Source organism: Rhinichthys klamathensis, unplaced genomic scaffold (genome assembly GCF_029890125.1).
Source record: "Rhinichthys klamathensis goyatoka isolate OS25496 unplaced genomic scaffold, OSU_Roscu_1.1 h1tg000115l_1, whole genome shotgun sequence".
In the NCBI taxonomy this organism is placed as follows: Eukaryota; Metazoa; Chordata; class Actinopteri; order Cypriniformes; family Leuciscidae; genus Rhinichthys; species Rhinichthys klamathensis.
Genome location: NW_026606652.1, coordinates 2,209,176 through 2,234,342, shown reverse-complemented (window position 1 = coordinate 2,234,342; position 25,167 = coordinate 2,209,176). Strand labels below are relative to the sequence as shown.

At 37.7% G+C, this 25,167-nt stretch overlaps 1 protein-coding gene across 2 annotated transcripts in view; it reads right to left on the bottom strand.

The window, feature by feature from the left end:
- Window positions 1-1,927: 1,927 nt before the first annotated feature.
- The window catches only part of si:dkey-157l19.2 (uncharacterized protein KIAA1522 homolog), a 29,509-nt gene continuing 6,269 nt past the window's right edge, over window positions 1,928-25,167 (bottom strand). Inside the window, exons 2-8 of one of the 2 annotated variants that reach the window (XM_056254984.1) lie at window positions 20,432-20,680; window positions 6,539-6,673; window positions 6,384-6,427; window positions 6,068-6,209; window positions 5,810-5,920; window positions 3,964-5,703; window positions 1,928-3,915 (exon numbers count right to left, since the gene is read on the bottom strand). In XM_056254984.1, coding sequence (XP_056110959.1) covers window positions 2,390-3,915; window positions 3,964-5,703; window positions 5,810-5,920; window positions 6,068-6,209; window positions 6,384-6,427; window positions 6,539-6,673; window positions 20,432-20,672 — 3,939 coding nt within the window. In that variant the 5' untranslated portion in view covers window positions 20,673-20,680 and the 3' untranslated portion in view covers window positions 1,928-2,389. Of the gene's footprint in view, window positions 5,704-5,809; window positions 5,921-6,067; window positions 6,210-6,383; window positions 6,428-6,538; window positions 6,674-20,431; window positions 20,681-25,167 lie in introns of both variants that reach the window. The other variant, XM_056254983.1, reaches the window with a different exon arrangement.

The following is a 25,167-nucleotide window of genomic DNA, read 5'->3' as shown; positions in this document are numbered from 1 at the left end:
ACATTACAATTCCAGGAGCCTTTACAGTGGACCTTACATTTAAGATCAAGACTTTCAATATCATGAACCGCTAGAATCTGAGTTTTCATAGTCAGCTCTGGATGTGTTAATTGAGCTAATAAAATATAAACACATGTTCAGTTTTCATAGAAGCCAAGCAGATTTGTGTGTAAGGTCTTGAATGAAATAAAGAACATCAGATTTGTTTGCATTTACAGAGATGTCGACTGATCAAACATATCCTCCTGAGAATCAGACATATCTGACCTCCATAGAGTAGGAATAAATATTTTTATATTTATCTGAGACCACAATTGTTACATTTGTAAAATCGATTTGTCTGAAATAAATGGTCAGTATTTATAGGCTACTATAGGCTTTATAAGTCTATTTGATTTTTAAATTTAGGCATATAAAAAACCAGATAGGGTTGCAGTTTTCGCTGTTTGGTAAAGCAGATTTCTATACAAGACATTGTCTGTTCCTGAAACTTCCGGTTTAATGGGAGATGGAGAAAAATTATGTGGAATATCTCGTGCTTTTCCTAATTAGCCGTCAAAGCATGCCCGGTTTGTTAATAATAGGCTCTGCTACTTTATTTTCTTTAATAAGTAATAAATAAATAAGGCCGCACATAACTTTGTAAATCAGCCATTGCAATAATCAAATGTGGACTAGTTAGAGGACATAATCGAAGCATAAGAAGCAGTGATAAACAATTAAATAAAATCTCTGTGGAGTGCTGGAGAGAAACTGACAATATCAACGCTACAGATCTTGTCCAAACTTACGATCACACCAGATAAACTTGGAAATGTCAATTTGTGAATGTAAAACACTTTTTTTTATTTCTTCTGTCCTTCTGTTCAGTGTTATTCTGAATTATTATGTTCATAAATCAACATCGTATCCCCCTTTTAACCGCTCTATAAATATTAAAGAGTAGCAGGAAAATTATATCTAAACCTTGACTTGTCTTCTACACTTGAATCTTGTGTGACATCTTTACTGTTAGCTGAATATATTTAGCCTGTGACACCACATTTGTGATATTGACCTGGGTTTTAAAGACTACTACAATTCTGATACAATAGTTCTCAAAATGCATGTGATTGTAAAACATTCATAATGCATTATTTTATTTGAATGATTTGTAATGTAATATTGCAGTGCCTGATATATTAAATAAAAAGTATAATCTGTTAAAAACATGGCCAGATTTGAAGTCACCATGTCTACTTTAGTAACTTTACAGTCTTTAATCTTGTCATATGATGAAACATTGTTAAACATGAATAAACATTATCATCTTTGATAATCTGTTTTGTAACAATGTGTAATGAGACATTTATTTTCTCCTTTATAGAGAACATAATAAGGAGATAAAGCTTGCTGAAATCAAATGAACAGCAAATCAAAAAGTTAGCAAAGTGCATGAAAAAAAATCATATATTAAAAACATTAATTTCCTTTTATTTGCACGGTCTGTGTAGACTGTAATATACATCAACTTAGAGTAAACTAATGAATTTCTCTTTGAAAATAAAAACAAATTAACCAATAGATATCACTAAACAGAGATTTCCACCTTAGACCTCTTGTTTATGTGGTGTCATGACTTTGACCACCAGCCTGGCCCTACTTGCACAATCACAATGATGAGAAAACAGCTTTTACTCAATTCATTTGCTTCCATCATTCTGTTTCTCGTACACTTGATAAGATTCCTTGTCTACATTCCTATTTATGGATACTTGGGGCGGGGAGTGCTAATTTTATTATTACAATCACATATATTGATTTGGTGTTTTTAAAGTAAAATATAGACTTATAAAAAGTACACAGCAAACATCAGATGGAAAAAAAAAAGAGTAATCACACATCCCCACCCCAAAATAAGTCGTCCATGCTCCCTACTTACCGTTCGTCTTTTTGCTTAGCTTCTTTTCATTCTTTATCTTACATTCTTTACCTTCATTTCTTTTGTAATGCAATTATATTCAGTTTACACCAATACCTCTAAAATTCCACTATAGAGTTTGGGTGGTAAACTCGGTTTTACAAACTTACAAACATCATTCTCATGGTGCTCTCCTGCTGTTTTCTATAGTGCTAGAAGTTAGCATGGCTTCTGTCTAGAACTCAGGACACATAAATAAAAATAAGAATATTTATCATTTCCAAATACCAGTGACATGCATTCCCATGAATGAGAATCAGTTACACTAAACCAGTGTACAAAAAGTGCAATATGCCTATCTGTACATAAAGACTTTTTAAGTATTTTATATTTCAAAATTGCTTAAGCAGTTTGAGCCTAAGATCTAAAGCCTTGTTTATCTGTGAAAAAGCAAAAACTCTAGAGTAAAATCATTTGTGTTTGTGTTTGTTAATTTGTTTTTCTCTCATAGTTCTCTGTCTGTACTTCCTGTCCGGCAGTTTGTACAGTTTCTGTTTGCACATGCTCAGTCTTGGCAACAGACTCTGCAGAGTTCTGAACAACGCTCTCAACCCTGTTGGGTTTCTTAGAAATAGGTGGAGGAACTTTGTTAGCAGTTTTGTGTGAGTCATTAGACTTGGCTGAATCAGAAACAGATGCCAACTCTGCCACCAGAGTCTTCCTCAGGTCAGCCTGAACCTCTAAGGATGACGGTGTCTCTATTACGACCTTCTTTGGGCTCTTGGAGAAGATGAAGCTGGCCGTAGTTGCAGGGGAGTTGGGTACAGTGGTGCCACCAGCCATGACTGGGAGAGGGGAGCGCTGACCAAAGAGCTTGGCTTGCTTGTCTTTTGGAGACATAGTGGCAGCCTTCAAACGTATAGCATCCTGGAGACGCATGGAAGGGTTGGTGGGCAAAGAGACTGCGGGAGGCATGGAAGAGACAGTGGGCATTGGTGTTTGGGGTTTGGGCTGCTCACCCTCCAGCTTTGAGGGTATTTCAACGGTGCTTGATTGCCTCTCTGGATTTTGCGGAGGCTTATTGAGTTCTTGTGCCTGAAGTTGAGTCTTTGGCTCACTTATTGATTGGTCCTTTCGTTCCATTGTGTTTGGCAGGGTAGCAGGGACAGGTGCTGTAACTTGGATTTGTTCCTTGAGTGTTTGGGGTTTGAGTTCTGGTTCAGAACAGGGTTGTTTAGTTGCTGGTTCAGTAGGAGCTGAAGTGTTCCTTGGTTCGGTGGTTGGACTTGTAGCTGATGAGCATGCAGGCTCAAGTCTTGTGTTTTGGGGGTTTTGAACAATATTATTTGATTTAGTCTTTAGTTCAGTTGACTCTTTCTGAGTATTTGGTACAGTGGTTGTGTTTGTGTGCACGTTGACAGATGGAGATTCGGTTTTTGGCTCTGTGCCGGACAGAGCTTCCACATCAGGGGGCAGTGATGTCATAATCAAAGACCGTCTAATTGGTTTTGGTGGCACCTCTTGATTGACACCCGATTTTGGTTTGGGTTGTGATGGTTTATCGAGATCTACAGCCTGACTCTGATTGGACTTTACCGACCTTAGACGAACCAACTGTAAGAGAGACTGGGTGACCACTGGACTGGAGGTCTCCTCTTTGGTCAGTGAGGGACTGCTTGTCTGTTTCGCTGTTTCTGTTGTCTCTAGTCTGTCCTCCATTTTTACATCAGTAGGTAGTGGAGGAGGAAGAGGAACAGTGACTTGTTGAAATCTTACATCAGTGGGTAGTGGAGGAGGAGGTGGAGTAACGTTGATTTGTTGAGAAGTTGCAGATAATGCTACTAACACATTGGGTATTGAAGATTGGGATTCTTGCAGAGGGGGTTGGATTTTCTGTAGTTCAGAAGGTGGTGTTGGTGGAGGTGGAACTTGTTGTGGTGGTGGCGGTGGAACTTCTTGTGGTGGTGGCGGTGGAACTTGTGGTGGTGGCGGTGGAACTTCTTGTGGTGGTGCAGGTGGAACTTCTTGTGGTGGTGGCGGTGGAACATCTGGTGGTAATTGAGGCATTATAAGTATAGACCGTGGCGAAAATGGTGGGGGTGGCAGAGGGAAGTCGGTATCATTTGGCACAGCGACAGGAGTTTCAGAAGCTGTGCCTACTGGAGGCGCCGGAGCAGGAAACAGAGGAGGTGGAGGGATCCAAGAAGTCAAGTCCTTTATAGCTTTGGCAACTAGCGTAGGAGCTGAAGGAACAAAGTCTGGAGGGGGCGGAGGAGGTTTGGCTTGGCTGATGTTTGGCATTGGTGGGTAATGTTCTGGGGGAGGTGACGGAGACGGGGTGACACTGGCGACTGGTGCTAAGGATTTAACTTTGGCTTTTAGCTCCACTGCCTGCAACACTGATGCTGCGTCACCATTTGATGAGGTCATGTCTGGTTCATCCACAATTTTAAGACCTCTCTTTTTAGCCCATCGTGCATAGTTAACTGGGCCAGGCCCACACAGCAGTTTGAAAGTATGTTGGTTGTGAGCCCAGGTTTCTGGAGGAGGAGCTGGGGGAGCCAATACTTTGGGATGGTTAGGAATGTCAAACAGAGCCATTACAGCTGGGGAACATTTGTTACCATTAATTAAGCTTGCAGACAGAAAGATGTTATTCAGTTCAGCAAGCTTACGGGTGCCATTAGTGTATGAATGGGGTGCGCCAATGGAAGACATTTGAAGATTATTTCTGTATGTCTTTAGCTCAACTGGAGTGGTTTTCTTGTCCATGCTGACTGGCTGGATCTCCTTTGATGAGACAGTTGTGAGTCCATTGGAGGTAGATAAGCCTCTCTTAGGGCTTAACTCATGAGTGGTCACGTTCATTTCAGATACAGTGGGGTATGGTGATCCATCTGGAGTGCTGACATCAGCCAAATAGTAAGGATTTTCAGATCTCCTCTTGGTCTGTTTCCCGTGTAAGGAGTATGACCTGCTGGGAGGAGCTGGAGGTATCTTGCTTCGTTTCATCACTGATAAGTTACGTGTGAAAGCATCAGCAGATCCTGTTTTTCTGCTGTCCTCCTCTTCTGTAGAGTCCCCATTTCCATGAGTAGTTTTAAACGGAGCATGGGAACCATGGTTGTTCAGCTTGACTGGTCTAGCCGTGTTCTCAACCTGACTTGCCCTGCTGGCCACACGGGGAGTGCTACTGCTGGAGATGGTGGAGGAATCAGATACTAGTGTCTCTGATGATCCTGAGCTGCTCCACCGAGAATAGTTTGAGCGGGTTGAGTAATAATTTGAAGAGGTTCTGGAGGATGGACGGGTGGAGGAATAATTTGAAGAGGCTCTGGAGGATGGACGGGTGGACGCTGGGCTGGCTGACACTAGGCTGCTCTTGCTGACGGTTCGGACACTGCTGCGACTTCGGCTGCGACTGAGTTCCACAACATCCACAGATGGTGGAAGGACAGCATTTGGAATGATTTTAGACATGTATGTGGCCTGAGGTGAGATAGACATGACTGCACCGGTTGGGTTCTCTGTCCAAGGAACAACTAGAGAGCCTGCTCCGAACTTTTCTGGATCTACATAATGATTTAAGGACCTTTGGATTATGTCATCTTTGGTTATAGCCATTGTGGGAACCTCTGTGTTGTGTTTCTTAACTGTGTGCCGATTCTCTTTGCCCTGTAGATGGTCTTGTACATTAGCAGAAGCACCATCCACAGTGGAAAATATGGTGGGTATTATCATGTCTCCATTGGACAGCTGGCTATCAAGAGGATTGGTGGTGATCCATTCTGCCCTGTCCAACCCTTCAGATATGACATATTCAAAAATAAAATAAGTACACATAACATGTTTTCCACTAAATAACTTAAAGACATGCTGTACAATACAGAAGACTGCAGTGAAACATACCCAGTTCTCTCTGGATGTGTCGAGGAATTCCTACAACAGTTCTCAAGTGCTTTCTACGAGACTTGGTCCTCTCTGCAGTCTTATCCGGCTTCAAAGGTCTAAACGTTGAGGCTGGAAAAAGGAAATGAAAAACAATGTTGCTGTGACATTGCATATTTTATAAGAATTTGTAAAGCACTTTATGAGGATTCCAGGCCATGGTCTTCTTATGACAAAAATGGATATGACTGATAATGTGTTTATATGTGAATGTGTCACCTTGGCGTTTGAGTCCTGAACGTGTTGATCGTGAGGACATGGAGGAGCACATCGAAACAGAATCAGCAGCTGTGCTCTCAGATTCAAAACCTCTCAGTTCACTGAAGGCCATGCTGTCTTCAGTCTGAGCTGTTACTGTTGACTAAAGTAAGCAGCATGGTTAACCCTCTAAATTTAAAATCGTCAATCAGCAATTTAAAAGTATAGACCAGTTTAGGTACACAAGCATCAAGCAGGCTGTCACTCTAATGGGAACATAATTAAAAGCAATCGTAATAGGAACTGAGGGCTGACTGATGCATGGAGGAACACTTACAATCATACTTTGGTCATCAGGGTAGTCCGTCCCATTCCTATCATCTGGAACATAAAACATTATCTCTTAACCCAATTAAATGAACTGTTTAAATGTTTAAACAACTGTTTAAACCCAATTAAATTAACTCTGATAAGGAGTTTGATTTTTCTTACCCTCCTGCTGCTGTTTTAGGCCCTGCTGGGCCTCTGTGTGCAGGTCTAACACATATTTAGGCCGATCACCCTCCACAAATACATTTTCTTGGAACTTCTGAAGAGAAACAGCACCTACAACTTCCTCTTTAGGGCCTGCAGACAGAGAAACAGAAAGTAATACATTTTAATATCTAATATATATGCAGGTGACAGACAAATACACTGTTATAAAGACAAAATTGAATGTTTCAAATCTTTGATGTTTTAAAAGTAGATATACCCACACAAACAATTGCATGCTAGCAAATAATATAGTGACTTATCATTTTGTTTCTGAAACTGAAGCTAATGCAAAGTCAATTATCTCATTCACCTAACCAGGGTTTCTCCTGTGTTTTCGTGCGGCATCCTATTGTGACACTTTATCACTATAGAGACTGACTGTCCTGTAACATGACAATTACATTGTGGAAAGACCATGCTTAAATTATCCATGTGGCCTGATTTCACCCTGCTAATTCACTCATTATTTCTTGGGTCTTCGGGAGCATTTTTTCCACAGTTTTCAAACTATTTCTATTCATTGCATCTCAATCAGAAAGTTGTTTGTAATTTACTGCACTGTGATGACCAAACAATTATTCACAATGCAAAAAGTTGATTAAAAAAACCCTCTGAAGAACAAACTTTTTAAAACTGATTTGTTGTGAACAACAGTATTCTGTTTTTAACATTCACCCTTTACATGTAAACATGACATTACAGGTTTTCATTAATAACTGCATACTGAAAAGTAGACATGGATTTTCTACATGGGCATAATACAGACAGCTTAAAGACTTTCCAGTCAAATTTGACAAAATCTGACAAAAAAAAAACTACCTTTTGATTTAAAGAAAGAGAGAAAAGAACTGTCATTTTGATTCAGCAAAAGCACCATGTCTGAATTACCACCGGAGTTTAAAGTGATTACTGGTACATCCTAAAGAGGGCGCCAGCACACACACATTTTAGAGTGAAGAGCTTCACTTAACTTCAACTAACACACAGTATTTGGAGAGTTTTGGTAATCCTATACAGATAAATACCCCATAACACATGTACTATAGGCTAAAATATGGTATAAATTATGTCTGAATTTCAAGATTAAACCAAGGTAGCGCAGGGCAAAAGGTAGACCAAGAGTGTAACTGCATTAAAAAAAAAAAGAAGATATGAAGAACCTTTAGGCAGGTTATGGATTATTTACGGTTTCTTGAGGTTTAAGGTTGTAAACAAAGCTTTCACTGAATATGAAGATGAAGCCTGCATGTGCCATACCACCAATTACCTATGGTATTTGGCCTTAAGATTTCAGGTTATAATTAAGAAAATAAAAACAATGATATGAGCAATGTGACAAGCTTTGAATAAAGTGCCTCTTTCATATGTACTACATTTATGATGCTTTTATGGTTCCTTTTTTTTAGTCCACATTGTGTATAACATTTTGTGTTTCATGGAAGAAGAAAAAATACAAGAGGTGAGTAAATGACGAAATTCCATTTCTGGATGAACTGTTCCTTTAAGACAGCTGTTCAACATGTTCATTTTCTCAACACTAGATGGAGTAGTAGAAAAAATAAACTGTGAGGTCACAGGTAAACCTGGAAGTCAAAGACAGATTTCCCAACAAATATCAAAGTAGTGTATCAGCAAATATCAATTTAAAAAAATTATAATCATTGTAGATGGTTAAGTAACAGATCTACATTATAGATAATCTGGCCCTTCACACATTACCCTTTAATATTGCACTTGAATTATTTAATTTAATTAATTTAATTATTTATTCTAGTTGGTCAGCGAGGACTGCAGTGAGAATGATAAAACCCAACCTCAGTTCATCTCAAACCAGGTCAGACATGTCATCATCCTACAGCCCAGAGAGACCCGCCCACTCATAAATCACATGACTGGCCTTCCTTACCCAACTTCATTAATCACCGTAAGAGAAGACGACCAGTAAGATCTGCAATTATATTTTAAATGAAGCAGCATCAGAACAAAGAAATTTTGTTCTTTAAATGTATTAAACATTCACCGCTTTTTTCAACTGGGAATAAATTGAAGTTAAAAAGTGCTAGAAAAAGGAAAGAAAGTGAAACTTTTCTGGTCGCATTAGTATTTATGTACGTCTCACTTCTGCGTCTTTAGATGCAGACAGCCAAACCACAGATAAAATGTTCCTGCAATGGTTTTGGAACATTTAAAATAGTTGGACAACCACAGAGCTCATCTTTTCAGCCCTGAGAAAGATAACATGCTGTGTCTTATAGTAAAGACGAGAGACTGCATTCTTAGGCATGATGCTAATACCTAATGTCCTCTTGTACCTTATTGCTTGACATTCCAAAAATGAACACATCAGCAATATAATAAAGACATCAATGTTCAATTTTAATAACAGGAATCATATAAGTCCTTCTCCAGTCCAGAAAGACGATTTTAGACCAAAAACATTAACGTTACATGACCACCCGCATGTCAGGTGTGCATTTATCAACATTTTTGAACGTGGCTAATCCATTCAGAATTTAAAGTTATTTGTTTTAGAAAACTACATTAGTGACATGAATCCAATATGAAATGCTCTAATCTAATAGTAAATACTCTTTCTGGGTGTTTGTGTGTGCATAGAGTATTGTGTTGATGGCTAAAGGTTATATAATCTGTACCATGACCTAAATTGTTGTTGAATGCATTCTCAGAAGTTCAGAGACGTTCTGAAAACTTGATAACCTTCTGAGAAAGCAAAATAAAAGCAGCACAGAATAAGAAAGACTCGTACATGCCTGGACTTGTTGAGGGCAGATGTCAGAGCAGCTGCAAGGAGTCTTGATTGGGATAAAACTCACACATAGACACAGTTTTAACTTCGGTTTTAATTTAACTAAACCTCATGTTTCATGGTGGTTGCGCCTTTCTATCAAAACCAAAAACCCGTCAATGACTCGAAAACAAAGCTACAGAAAAACATCAGTTTATCTCAGTTCCGCGAATGAAACCTTGACTACGTCACTCGAGAGACTTTATTCAGGCGCCTGATGCTGCTGTCTTTCAGAATAGATTTAATAAAGGTTATTAAATGTATAGTAATCAGTAAAGTCAAGCCAAAGGTGAAAAGACAAGAAGCGAGGAAAAAAGAGAAACACAATGTGCTAGAATGAATGATAGAGATTAGCAAGGTAAACAGGCACAGTTCAGTTCTCATCACTGGCAGCTGGATCCCATAGGCAATGTGTGTGCTGGCAGGAAGCTCAGGACTGCCCTGCCCTGCCCTGACAATGCCTTCTGTGTTTTTGGACAGCAGGGGGCAGCATTTCGGGACCGTTTTCATAGCGTGGTGCAGGTATGACGTCACTTTGTAGGCCATACAACAGTTCGCATAACGCTGGTTACCTCGACAAAAACCCAAAAGGATTTTCCCATAGGCTTTTGGATTATCACTAAAAACAAGGTCTGTGATCAACAAAAGTTTATGATACTTGCATGTTTTATCCATCAAGATAATTATCACAGATGAACACAACTTTTATGAATTTTTAAGCCTAAATGCAGTGGCCAGAAGTAAAAAGCTAAACGAACTACACCACGGTCCCACACCACTTCCGACAACTCTCTTTTAGTTTTTATCTAAAAACATTTTCCCATAAGGTTTGAGTTAGAAAAGTTTGTAAGAGCACAATTATAAGCATAAGGATGCTGTAAAAGTAGACTGAGTTTACCTGTTCGGTGTGATGGCGTTTAATGTCCTCAACAGCCTCTGTAGTCCCATTTAGCCACTTGTTAGCAACCGCCTTTTTCAAGACACGTAACAGCTTCAAAAAAATCACGAGTCGGGTAATATTGATGTGTTTTGTTTCGTGGAATAAATCGTGAAATGTCTTGAGCTTGTGTTCACCGCAGACCTTATTTTAACCATTTAACTAAAAAAACATTCAAAAAACCCATTGACTTCGGGGCGATGGAACCGGAAGTGTTAAAATGCTAACTCGCTTTCGCGTTTTGGCTTACAAATTGATGTCATACCTGCACCACTCTATAAAGACACTGTTTTCAATGTATAAAGTCACAACAGTGTAAAAGCAACAGCAGGTGCACAATGAGCTTTCATATAATCATTTTATAAGTGACATAATTGTGAACAAGGGCTAGAAGTGAAAAACGGATCATTATCAGATCATTATATACCAGCACCACTTCCTCTTGTACTACTGATTGAAGAATTGAGTTAATTTTAAAGCCGCAGTCCGCAGTTTTTCCTCTTTGTCGCCATCTCTATTCGAAATCTGCAATTGCAGTCATTCGCGGAATTATCAACTTTACGCGAGTTGTACTTCGACACCCTCGACACGGCACAGCGCGGATGAACACAATGTTTGAGGAGAGTGTGCAGCTGTCAGTCACCGCGCCGGTGTGGATACTGGCATTCAGAATCACAGATTATTCTTTTTGGAAGTATGACCAACATAATAATTTTCACCGGAAAATGTCATCTGAACAGGTAAGTAACATTCACTTTTGTTCTGGTTCTGAAATTGCAGTAAATCGCGCTGATTAAATCTAACAATCGCTTATTATATCAGGCAAAACCGTGCAAATTATACTTTGTTCTCAAATTGTTAATGTTAACAACGTCAGCATTGCGTGACTACATGTACTGTCCTTCTGATATGTATCCTTGTTTTCGCATGGGTCCGGTGTCAGTCTCTTTTTTCTGTAGTCACTCCGAAGTCCGAACGAAGTCTTTTGCATTTTACAGCGGGTGAATCTGTTGTCACTGGTGATTGTCGTTTGAACCTTTCTGGATCCGCCATCAAATTGATAAGTTTAATTATATCAAGTGCTGTGAGAAAAGGCTATAAATCTCCACCTCCAACATCCTCACACGCAATATAGCCTACTAGCCGAGACTCCTTCTTTATGTGTACAGATGTGACGTAATGACGCAAAGACAAGCTCAAATCTCCCGCGGAAATCCACCAGTACCACTGGAATTAAAAACATTATTACAAGCTTACCGTTTTGAATCGAGTTAAGGCAAGCAGATAGTTTTGAACACTGGCTGGTTATGTATTTTCTCAAATATGTATTTTGGATAATTTTTAACCCAAAAAAAGCTACGGACTGCAGCTTTAAGTCAATTTCCTACCCTGAAAGGACCGTCTTGCTCATTGTTAGTAGCAGCTCACAGCATGACTCCCTCACCACCGCTGCTTTTGTCTGACTTGAACTGGTGCTGCTGGTACCTCAAGAGTCATTCTCAACCTTGTTTTTATAGAAAAAATAGGCACTTCTTCCGGTTCAAAAAAGGTAAAAAAAAGCCTTGATTCAAACTATGGCTCACTCTAGAAACATTAAAAATGATTAAAACACTGCACACTGATGCATTTCGGCCTTTCAGCATTCCTCAGAGTGTCAAAAATGATTCACAGGTGTAGATGTAATTAGTGAGTCAGTAGAAATGGGAGAAACTAAGGCTGAATCCGAAATCGGCCCCTAAACTCTCAATCAGTATTCCTATACGTTAATACTGTTCACTTGAAGGAGTGAATGAAAACAAGAGTGAGCGAATATAGACAGCCGTTGAGCATACAACGGCTGAACAGTCGTTAATGCAGTGCAATGTGGGATTGAATGAGTGCACTCAATAACGTCCACTATGGTTTCCGACACCACTACAAATGGCGGTCCTCTCAAATAATGCCCTATTTGAGAGTATAGGGGCGATTTCGAATTCAGCCCAAAAGGACCATTCAGAGTCATTCTCAACCTATCCGTCACTCTCAATCGGTCAAATCTTTGCTTTGTTTTGTTTTTAAAATCAGTCTTCTTGTATTTCACAACACTTCAGCTTGTGATTCTTATTAAGTGGGGGTCATGTTTCAGGATTCCTTGCCTTATCAAAGTCTCTGAGAACCTGTACTTCTGGAGACTCCAGGTAGTGTGCAGTTCTGGAAAATTGAGATTCTTCGAATTAAGGTGAAGAATTAAATGTAAAACTACCAGAAAATTAAAAGTTTAAAGTCTTTTCTACTCAGTCTGTTTTTTTTTGTGTGTGTGTGACCCTGCTGATCCAATGAGCATATAATATAGCAGTTGTCCGTGAGGCGGGGCTGCCACATTACTTTCGTTTTGTTTTTGTTTATTTTGATATTAAAGTTTCGTTGAACGTTCGCCGGTTCCCACCTCCTTCCCTGAACACAAACCTTGTTACATATATGTATGCATGTATGTATTATTATTTTAATTTTTTTTGAAATATTAATGATTTTATGATTTATTTAGCTGGAAATAAACTTTAGAAATCTTTTCTTCAGCAATGTATGCATTATTATAAATTATTATAATAATGCATACATTGCTGAAGAAAAGATTTCTAAAGTTTATTTTCAGCTAAATAAATCATAAAATCATTAATATTAAAAAAAAAAAAATATATAATATGTATGCATGTATGTATAATTTTTTTTTTTTAAATATTAATGATTTTATGATTTATTTAGCTGGAAATAAACTTTAGAAATCTTTTCTTCAGCAATGTATGCATTATTATAAATTAATTCAATAAAAGTGCTTAAATATAAATTATTATAAGTGTTTTATAAACTTCAGAAATCTTATCTTCAGCAATGTTATCTTAAAAAAAAAAACACGATTTAATAGAGCTATCTGTAACTGTCATCAATACCTGGGCTATTGGCTTTAACAGTGCCAAAAGAAAAGAAACAAGAGGTATGGCCCATCTCTTACTGACTAAATTGTGAGTGTGACAGACTGAGTAAAACATTGAGTAATTTCTTTGATAATTACTGTAAATTATAAAATGGTTAGCAGAAGTCGGACCTTGAAAACCAACTTGAATGACATGAAATCTAATTTACAAAGGGAGGGGGCTCACATTTGCATCCAAATGTTAAATAACCTATGCAGAACTCAAACTCCAAAGTGTAGACTATAAACTGCTTCAATATAGTCTGTATTAATTCAGGCTTACTGAACGGAAAGCGTTGTTTGTGTTGTCTCTGACCTGTACTAACTCGCATCAAGCCTGACAGACATCTTTTATCAAACAATGGGTGACTCACTCACTCCATATTTTGTGTTGCTTCCTAAAAGCCTGCAGTATATTGCAAAATATTGTTTCACTAAATATGCTTGGTGCAGTTTCTGCTGCGTTTAGTGAGCGAAGCCCAGCGCAAGTAGGCTGAGTGTTGAAACCTTACATGCAGAGCTGCTTCTGCTTGTTGAAGTGCAACACTGCTTAAACATGCAGATCGAATGCTGTAACCTGTTAACACAAGCAATGCAATGAAAACATGCTGCTGCAGACAGGAGATGTATGAAACAGGCCTTAAACTTAATCTGCCTTGGAAAACTGTCCATTTGTCCCAGAGGCATTATCCATTCAAAATGCAGGTAAAGGTTAAATGGGGCAAACATCCCTCATCTAAAGCCAATATAAAAGTCTTTGAAAAGTAAGTTGATTGATTACAGGTTTATCATACATGCACACAATCTGTGTTTCGATTTTGGATGATTTTAAGAAAGAGGTAAGAAAGGCCTCTGCCTGCCACACCTATATCACATAACAGTAACATAATATTTGCTAATTAATTCGCCAGTTAAACCCAGCAGAGGTACAATTGCTGCATAAATCGATCAATAATATAACATTTCTTAAAATCTTACAGCTCCTTCAGCTGGTATCATGGAAAACACAAAGCTACAGACATCCATTTAAAGCCGCCCATGTTGTCAATCCCTTTCATTTGATCTATGCATCTTTAAAGCAAAATAAATTTTAGAATGTTTTCACACTAGTTTTGAATTCATGGTGCAAACTAGGGTTTAATTCCCAGTGGTGGGAAGTAATGCTTTGGGTCACTTGCCGCATGCAAATTATCATTCTAATTTAGAAATTTCTTCTTTCACTTTTGCCCTAAATCAAGTTCTAACAGGTAGCCTACCACTGCAGTGTAAGCGCACAAAATTGAGAACAGATAACCAATCTATACAGTCTGCGATGCAAATATCATTTAAAAAAAAAAAAAGTCAAAATTCCTCTGGGGAGTAGCGTTCTTGAACCCCCCGATACAGAAAAATCTTTGCTATAAAACAGGCAAGCTGAAACAGATTTGAAATCAACACTTTAAAACCTATGGCTTGAAGGGGCTACACACACATACCAAGCTTAATATGGATGTTGGACGTTATCTAGAAAGATTATGGCTTTAGAAAAATTTGGAGGCAATGAATAATATTAAAAGTCAGCCTGAATCAGTCTAGCACAGAGCTGAGTTCTGTTCACAGGACTATGAAACAGAGAGAGAGCTGAGCAGAGAACCAGTTTCCCAACTTTACACCTGTTCATTGTGTCAGAATCTCCAGGGCAAAGCTCAGGAAGGCAAGGAATTCTGCACAAACACGCCCACGCGTAACAATAAACAACACGCACATAAACTTCGTCTGTATTCATCTCTCAAACCTTCCCTTATGTTATAAATGGTGTTGAGGAATGACTGGCATTTCTTATGATGAGTTGAATAGGAAAGTCAGAAGAAAAATCAGGATTGTGGGTAACCGCCCAGAGGTGGACAGTGACAAAGTACATTTACTTGAGTACTGTACTTAAGTACACCTTTTAAGTATCTGGACTTTACTTGAGTATTATTTTTTCTGGAAACTTTTTACTTTAACTTCACTACATTTGAAAGACAAATATCGTACTTTTTACTCCACTACATTTCTGTCAAAGTCCTTGAGTAGAAAGTAGTTATGTTAGTCAGGGCATGATTTTTCCCGTCTCTAAAACGTGATTGGTTTTTTGCGGGTGACAGACAGCCTATCAGTATTCACTCCTGTAGGGTCACGTGTCGTGAAGTTTGACATTTCTCTTTACTAGTGATCTGTGAGAGACAGTATCGTTGTCACAAGTAATGGTGTGAAAGTTTTGTTTTCATGGCAAATAAGTATTTCTGTTGTGCTGTGTTGGGCAGTTATACAGTTATGGTTGTATAGCTAGATTTTTTTTTTTTTGTATTTACACTACAGACCACTTGATTCAAATGTGCAAGAATGGATACACATAGATGTGTACTTCTTTTGTTGGGGTGTGCAACAATGCATTGATTGACATTTACTTTGTACTTTTGATACTCAAGTACTTTAAAAAACAAGTACTTCTGTACTTTTACTTAAGTAAAAATCGGTCTTTACAACTTTTACTTGTAACGGAGTAATATTTGACCAGTAGTATCTGTACTTTCACACAAGTAAGGAAGTTGTGTACTTGGTCCACCTCTGCCCCTGGCAAGCATGTCACTTCCATCAGGAGAAGTCAAAAAACTTTGGAAAGAGCTGTATGTGTGTGTGCACGAGTGTGTGTAGGTGTGTGTCAGTGGAACATTTCATGGGAAACAAGTTTAAAGTAACAGCTCTTTGTTCAGACTGAACCGGCAACATCCCACAGGAAGTTTTGACATTGCAAGGTCTGCGATAGAGGATGCAAAACACAATATTATGAGTGTGTTCTCAGTAGCTGTGACCCTCTTATTAGCGGAGCTTGCTAAAGCATTACTATTACTATTGCTCATACTTGGTGTATGAACAAACCCTTAGCCCTAAATATTAAACATTGCAATATAACTTGAGCTGGTTTTTGGGGCCCTCGGCTGAAAACTGAAATGAAATGAAAACTGGCCTCATAGGTACAAACCTTTTCATAGCATAAAACATTTAAAGAACCAGTAAAATATGATGTGGTTTCTTTCTTCGGGCGCTAAAATGTCAAAAATTTAAATATGCAGTTTTTAACTAAAAGCAGTTATTTCTTCTAACTGATCTGGCCAATAAAAATGCAGAGGTGGACAAAGTACACAACTTCCTTACTTGAGTGAAAGTACAGAAACGACTGGTCAAATATTACTCTGGACTTATTTTTACTTATAAGTAAAAGTACAGAAGTACTCATTTTAAAAGTACTTAAGTATCAAAAGTAAAAAGTAAATGTTAATGCATTGTTTTATTATTGTTACATTGTTGTATGTAATACTTACAGTACCTTATGCCTCTGAATCTTTGCCTGCCTACCTACCCTCATATAAATATCAAATTTATTTCTAGAGTTCACAGTTCCAGTAGTGGGATTGAATGTGAGATTGGATTAGTGCACTCAATAACGTCCACAATGGTATCGGACACGCAAATGGCTGTTCCCTCAAATAGTACCCTGTTTAAAGTTTTTTGGCTTTTAGTATGAATGTGTTAGCCTTACTGTGTGCTCCAAAACACAAAAAATTAGACAAAACATGACAAAATTCGCATTTAGAAGACCAAACCCAACGTTGTAAATTAAAATGAGGTTGATGTCAGAATCCAACGTTAATCCTGTGTGCTCCAAAACACAAAAAATTAGACAAAACATGACAAAATTCGCATTTAGAAGACCAAACCCAACGTTGAAAATTAAAATGAGGTTGATGTCAGAATCCAACGTTAATCTCCAACTCCAACGACTGACGTTGTATTGTGGTTGAAAATGAAAATCATTAGTCGGGTTCTGACTTTCATTTCCAACCAAACTGCAACCCCTGCAACCAAAATCATGCCCTGACTAACATAACTACTTTCTACTCAAGGACCTTGACAGAAATGTAGTGGAGTAAAATGTACGATATTTGCCTTTCAAATGTAGTGAAGTTAAAGTAAAAAGTTTCCAGAAAAAATAATACTCAAGTAAAGTACAGATACTCAAAAAGTGTACTTAAGTATAGTACTCAAGTAAATGTACTTTGTTACTGTCCACCTCTGTAAGAATGACTTCTGTGAGTGTAAGCCAATGGAGTCTGGTTAATCCAGTCAAATTTACAACAAATTTATGTCTACGCACATAAATTTGTTGTAAATTTGACTGAATCAACCAGACTGGATCAACACATGCGTACGCACGTGTTGTGAATTATGCAGAGATTTTTCGTAAGAAGTTCTCCTGTGCGTACAAATACGAAATAATCCACGCAATTATTAGTGAATAAGATCCAATGATTTTATAAAAATTATCTGCTTGTCCATTACAGGAACAAATTACATTTTAAAATATATTTTAAATTACAATAATATTTCACAATGTATAATGTACTGTAACTGTCCTTTAGATCAAATAAATGCAACCTTGGTCAGTATAAGAGACTTCTGTTTTCCCTTTGGTATTCTAATGATTATTTAGTTACTGTGTCAAGCAGAAATAAACAATTATGAAAAAAATGACACAAGACAAAATTGAGCTCAGCATTTTACCCAGACAAACTAATCTAATCAGTTCACTTACTGAGACTGAATGTCATCATCGCCATATCGGAAGGGAGCAGCACTAGATAACCTTATCAAGTTACCAAACACACTGTAAAGATTTTGTGTTTTTAAAGTAACACATTTTTTAAATCAACACAGGGTCATTCACAAGAACCCAGAATGATCAAATCACAGATGATAAAACACATAGATAGCATTTTAAAGCATCAACGTTGCACTACCAATACAAAGCAAGTTCCAAAAGGCAGGCGTCTGTATCTGTCCTTCACGGAGAAGGCAATCCCATAATCCACTGCGACAAGCTCAGCCAAATAGTTCCCAATATGGTTAAAACAAACGAAATGTTGATTATAAATACATTTCATTTAATACTGAAAAGTATTAATACATCTTTGCGTTATTAAAATACACAGAAATCAGTTTGAGTACTGTGCCATTAGATTAGAAAAATGTCACATTAAACCGTATTGAAATCAACTGTGTGAGTCACGTTCTCCAATGCGTAATGCTATTTTCTTAATTTCAGCTAATAAGGGCGAGTGTGAAGGGTTTCAATAATCCATGGGCTTTTTTGTACCGTGTTCAGCAGCAGGCAGTGACCACACCCTCTGGAGAATCACATAACAGCTGTTTATTTTTGGTGGTTATGCACCATATCGATCATTAAGCTGCAGTCTGTTCTGTCAGCCCGGCGTGCATGTGTGTGTGTTTGAGTGGATTCATGCTTCAGTACATGGGTGGGGTTGAGGTGTGTTCTCACAAAGTTCTCCCTGCCACTACAGCCCATGTGGAACCTTCACATTCATCCTCTGCTCAGCTCACAAAGAAAAGCACACACACACAAAACATAAGACAATTCACATGCATCCAATTCTTGTTCTGATCCCAAGCTAAACCACAAAATGTACTGCACACTTTTAAATAAACATTTGAGACTTGTACACACAAAGCAAGCACTTAAAGTGACCTCAAGTAGAGGTCAAATTTTATCTTTCTGGCATGTTGAAATTTCTGCTCGGAAAACTCATGACTTTGCAATAATAATAAAGGCAAACATTTTCCAGTCTCGGTCTTGGCACACATACACACAATAATATATAGGTATTTAAGAGACATATCTCAAGATGGTTTAGGGTAATTTGATGCGTCAACCTTCCCTGGTCCAACAAACAAGGAATAAACCACTGCTCATTGCTGTGTTATAATTCGTACCAGTATTAAAAACCAAAACTGCCAGGGAACGCTGAAAACCAGTTACCCAAACTAATAATGACTTCTAGATTGTAACAGGATTACCCTACTAATTACACTGTCTGAACAGAAATTACTGAATGTCTGAACACATTACCCACAACTGAAAACACATACCCACCATTTACTAGTTGGGCAATAAAAGGACAGATAAAGGCCTGGTTTCACAGACAGGGCTTAGATTAAGCCAGGATTAAGCCTTAGTTCAATTAGGATATTTAAGTACCTTTTGCCTTAGAAAAAAACATTACTGGTGTGCATCTTGAGACAAAACAATGGCATTGACATATTTTAAGATATGACAGTGCAAGTTGCTTTCAGTTACAACAGCTCAAACATGCATTTTAGGCTTAAGCCTTGTCTGTGAAGCCGGAGGAAAGTGTTTTAAGATCAAATGCATTTAAACACTTTAAATACAAACCTAACTGAATCCCTCACTTTTAGTTAGTGCAGTAATTAGGTTAGATTAGTTTCATGTTGCAATATCAAATGCTTAAAAACGAGGACATAACTTACATTTTACTGCAATATTCTTATTGGCAAATGTCACAAATTCAAAGTATTTTTATATGGCAAAACAGCTTGTCCTAACAGCCAAGCCTTAAAGCTATGCCATTAAACAGCAATTACTTCACAAAGAAAACAAGCATGTGTTGACCAAATGAATTTGAGTACAATCATGTCGATTAAAATAATGCTCGTTTTTGCACATTAAAGCTAAAGTGTGTTATTTTTCCAAGACTAAAATACCTTCTAACTCAGTTTAATGTGCAGAGTGAACAAAATTGGAGAAACTGGTTGGTTAAAGTGTTGGTCTGGTACATTTTATAATTGACTGATTTTGGACTAATCTTGGAAATACTTCCTGTAGCTCACAACAGAGCATGGTACTAGCAACGGCAAGGTCATGTATTTCGATTTCCAGGAATGAACTGATAAAACGTACCTTGAATGCAATGCAAGTCGCTTTGAATAAAAGTGCATGTACGTTTATAGATGGGTTTATTCATGCTGATGTTGTTGCTGGATTTTCTAAACTCATTTCCCAACTTTCATTACACAAGGTACACTTCTCCTTTTTCTTTAACTTCCCCGAGACACATCTGCTTACAGAACCAGTTTATGTTATGATTGATGTGACACTAGTTTCATATATGGTTAATGCGAACACAAAAGTCTTCCGAGCGAGACAGAAAAACGAAACAAGCCCAACAGTAAACAAGAACCCATTCACCATCTGATTCTGTAGAACTTGTATAAGGAAGGAAACACTGTTGTTAGGAGTACATGGTGGTAAAGTGTCACCTGTTTTAAGTGTGGATTGTGGTAGTTCTACAGGTGATCCAATGGCGAGCAGGTCTCCACGCATCTCTGTAGCGTGTCGGCGGGATTTCCTGCGCTGGCTCTTCAACCACCTGAACGCACGGCTGAAGGATCCTATCCGTCTCCTGCCCCGTTTACCTCTGCCCCCCTGCCGTTCCTCACTGAACACCTGCAGCATATCTGAGGGAATCAGATCCCCCACGGAGTCACTGCCAGAAGACATCGTGCGGCCTGCCACAAAAACAGAAATAATAATGATTCACATTGTTTTGTAAAACTAGTTTTCTTAGGTTTGTAAATTACCTGGACACTAGACCAACCCCTGAAATGAACTGCTTACTCATTCATGTTTAACCATATAGTCCATTTCACGTAGAGCACTACATAGAGGAGGAGTGAATGAATAAGTATAGTGAGCAAAAGCTAAAGAGAAACAAAGACTAGCATTCATGTCCTCCAAAACACATCAATGGTCATCGGTCTTTCCACACATTTTTTATAGATGGCATATAGAAGACAAATAAGTATTTCTTCAGAATTATAAAACACTCAAGTGCTGAATCTCTAAGGGAAAAGCAGAAGAAACAGAAAAAAAAAAAAAAAATTGACTCATCTACCACTAAACAATCAAACATTCTCCCAGTCCGGCATTGCTGGAAATTCAACCTTAGACTTCAGTGATGTAGAATGCAGTTCTGAGGAATCACCTTATCACGTGTTTTGGTTGTCACATATATTACAGGAGTGATATTTCATTTATGTGATGCAGTGACATGCCCTCTCAGACTTTTGAGCCAAATTCTAAAAATCTTTGAAACTTAAAGTTGTGATGAAACGGAAGTAACAACAAATCTTTTCTTCTGTGCTGTGACAGACATCGGAGTGAAACTTAAAAAGAAAAACTGTATGAATCAGCTGTTGATTGGATTTTGTGATGTGGCATTCACAAATGAATGCAATCTTGCAGTCGATTGTAAAAAAGGGACAGGTTTAAGCAGACTAACTGATTAGAAGAAAAGATTGAGACTTTCTAATTAAATCATTTGATTAAAAATGACATGTTAAAAAAGAATAAAAAGAAACACACATGGATGAATTGCTCACAATAAGATCTATAACATGCATTAAAGCATGGTTTAATTTATATTTTTCTTCTGTTGTATTTTTTGTCGGTTATGTTTGTAATTAGTTTCTTTGTTCTTATTGTATTGCTGACTGTTTACTTGTCCTCTGTTTTGAGGACTTTTTACTTACATTAATTAACCTACCATTCGTTTTTGCTTAAGTAGGCCAATCGATAATTGTGAAATTTCACTGACATTTAAAATGTCTCGTATCATGAAATAAAACTTTGATCATATTACCCACCATAATCGTGTTAAATAATCACGATTTCAATATTGACCAAAATAATCGTGCTTATGTTTGCCATAATCAAACAGCCGTACATGGAGCAGATAAAATAGCTATCATTTTTTACTCATCGTTTTCATAAAAATGATTTAAAAGCTGAAATGTGAGGTTTATCATTTTATCAAACTTTTTTTTAATCAAAGATTTATTTGAACATTTACTACATATAACTAAGTAGATGCCATGTTGTGTTGTATAAATCACCCTATTTTTTGTTAATTTAAAATCATAATGTTATTATTTTAATAGGTTTATGTTTAGTTTTAATTAAATTTATTTAAATGTAAAAAAAATATTTTATTTGTTGGCTTTTGACACAACTTGGTGAAATGATTTCATTGTGGGTAAGGGTAGGAGTACTTTTTGAACATTTCCAGCACATTTCACAATACTGTGATAATATTGATAACCATGATCATTTTGGTCACTATAATTGTGATTCATGATTTGAAATGTCCATACCGTTTTATCATTAACAACGCCACAGAGGAACAACATAATTTTCCAGCTGAGGAAGGATAAAAACTTTAAAGGAGCTGTATGTAAGATTGTGGCCAAAACTAGTACTGCAATCACTGTCAAATTACTGTAGAGTGGTGTATCCCCTCCCCCTCCCCCCTGACTCGAGGTTGACAGATCGGCTGCAGGATCCAGCAGGAACGTGACGAGCTGCAGCTGTGGTAACCAGAGCAGAGCTGGCAACCCGGATGCCGCAACACTACTGACTTCGTGATTGGTAGATAGGTGGAGGGTGGAGCATCAGACCAAAACACAACATGACAACATCAATATCAGTTGAGGGCTGCAACTGCACTTTTTAAATGACGATATCCTGGCCAGACTACTGTTGTCAGTGATAAAAGTATTTGAAATGTACATGATTTCTTAATGTCTAGTGACATTTCAGGGTCATTTTATGGTTAATTGAAATACATTTCTTACATACAGCTCCTTTAACAGCCAATCAGAAATCCACCAGTCTTTAAAGAGCGAGAGCAACTCCTTTTGAACATATCTTGCATAGGGAACCAATTGAACCAGGACTGATACTTGCGTCCCCTCAAAAAAAAAAAAGAAGGTCTAGAGAACAAAAGTTTGAATACCTCAGTTTGGAATGAAATTGTTGTGGAATTCGGTGGTCCTTCAGGGTCTGGTCCTAATGATGTGCATCGCACACCAAAATTGAGATTGAGTCTCATTCCTGAACACCTAGTCACCAGCTCCACCCTTACACACACAGATACTGACACACACCCTTACACAGCACACATTCATGATGTGTAAAACTTTTAAACAAGGCATTATATCTTGAATAAACACACCCAGCAGATGTATTTACTCAAGGAGGTCATTTTACTCAATTAATAGACGCACAAACAGTCACATAAAGAACAAAACTTCACATGAATGCACAAGGCATAAAGTAAACAGCAACATTTGAAAATGATGCTGTTTAACATAAACAGCTCATTTAAAGAGGGATAGCTAGAGCGAGATGGATGTTGGAAAAAAGCAAAGCAAAAAAAAAAGTACAACGACACACTAACACAGTGTAAAAAATGAGGACACTGGAGCTGATTTCACGTGTGTGAGCGAAACTGAGAGGAAGACATCCTCACGTGGCTGCAGAGCTCTGTTTAGCAGATCAATGGACCAATCAGAGTGCAGCTTTCTGACTCAGTCCATCACCATGGAAATGCACAAAAACAAACAGCAGAACCTGCATGCAGTCAGTGGTGCCACAAAGTTTATCCACTCCTCACCGTAATCACATCAGTTTGATCCAGGATCAAAGTTAGAAACACTGACTCACATGTTCTCTGCAAGCTGCACATGATTCATTTGCATTTGGTTACATAATATTAGTTATTATAATATACATGTTAGGAACTCATTTGCATGACATCACAGGTCTGTTTTGTTTGGATGATCTACCCATGGTTTAATCCACACATTCACAAGCGCGCTTGCAGACAATTACTGCACACACTCCCATACAGAAACTCTCACAGCCCTGAGAAAAATGCACTGCACTTCCGAGAGGCGTGTCTGTGTGTGTCATGTGATTCAACAGTTTTAGGGTGGATTCAAATGTTGCACTCAAAACAACAATTTTTTGTGGTATTCTATTCCCCAAAAAACTGACAACTGCAGACAAGCTGCATAAAAAGTATGTGAAACAGTGCATATTATGCAGAGAAAAACGTTTCAAGCAGTAGTATGCTTGTATGTTATTATCTTTCTCACATGACATCATTAGGTACAAGTTATTATCATAATTTCAGACTGTTGTTTTGCAGTTTTAATCCAATTCAACTCAGTCCAAACAAATAAGTCAAGGCAAATGAATTAAAAGATAACTGTTTACTGTTTGTGTGTCACACTGGAAATGGAAAGATGAGTGCACTGCATAATTGGATAGATCTGCGCTAGTTTTTTAGGTGTGCTACGCTAACGTTACCATTCTACCCTTATAGTACGTATACTGTACACAGATGGCCTACATTTGCCAGAATGTGCAGTATACAACGGAGATAATTGCAAGATAAATCTCACAATGCAATGGAACGATTCGACTTTCATTTCCGGTGTGAAGCGTGAATCAAAAATAATATCACATGTGACTTTTAACATATCTTTCTTGACTCATTAGTAGGCTTACATTTTGACATAAAATTGGGCTAAAAAAAAAGTTATTTACAAGAAAAACTGTACACTTACTGAAGTCATGTGACAACAATATAGGCTAGCATTCTAATGTTTGAAACATTTTTGGAAAAATGGCTACTGTTTCATTAAAAAATGTTGCACATTGTAAACGCAAATGTTTGCATAGGTAAAATTTGCAAACTATACATAGTATACACTACCGTTCAAATGTTTGGGGTGAGTTGGATTTTTTTAAATGAAAAGTCTCTTCTGCTCACCAAGGCTGCATTTATTTGATCAAAAATGCAGTAAAACAGCAATAATATGAAATAATTTTACAATTTAAAATGTTTTCCATTTTAATCTATTTTAAAATGTAATTTATTCCTGTGATGCAAAGCCGAATTTTCAGCATCAGAACTGCCTTCAGTCTTCAGTGTCACATGATCCTTCATAAATCATTTTAATATGCTAATTTGTTGCTCAAGAAACATTTCTTATTATTTTCAATGTGACAGACAGACAGATAGATAGATTACATACTATAATCAGCAGGAATAGTGGGATAGCATGCTATTCCAAACATTGCTACACTCCCTAAGTATGAGGTGTGTTCAAGAGATAGAACCCTGGCTTAGCACACCTGCACACACTAC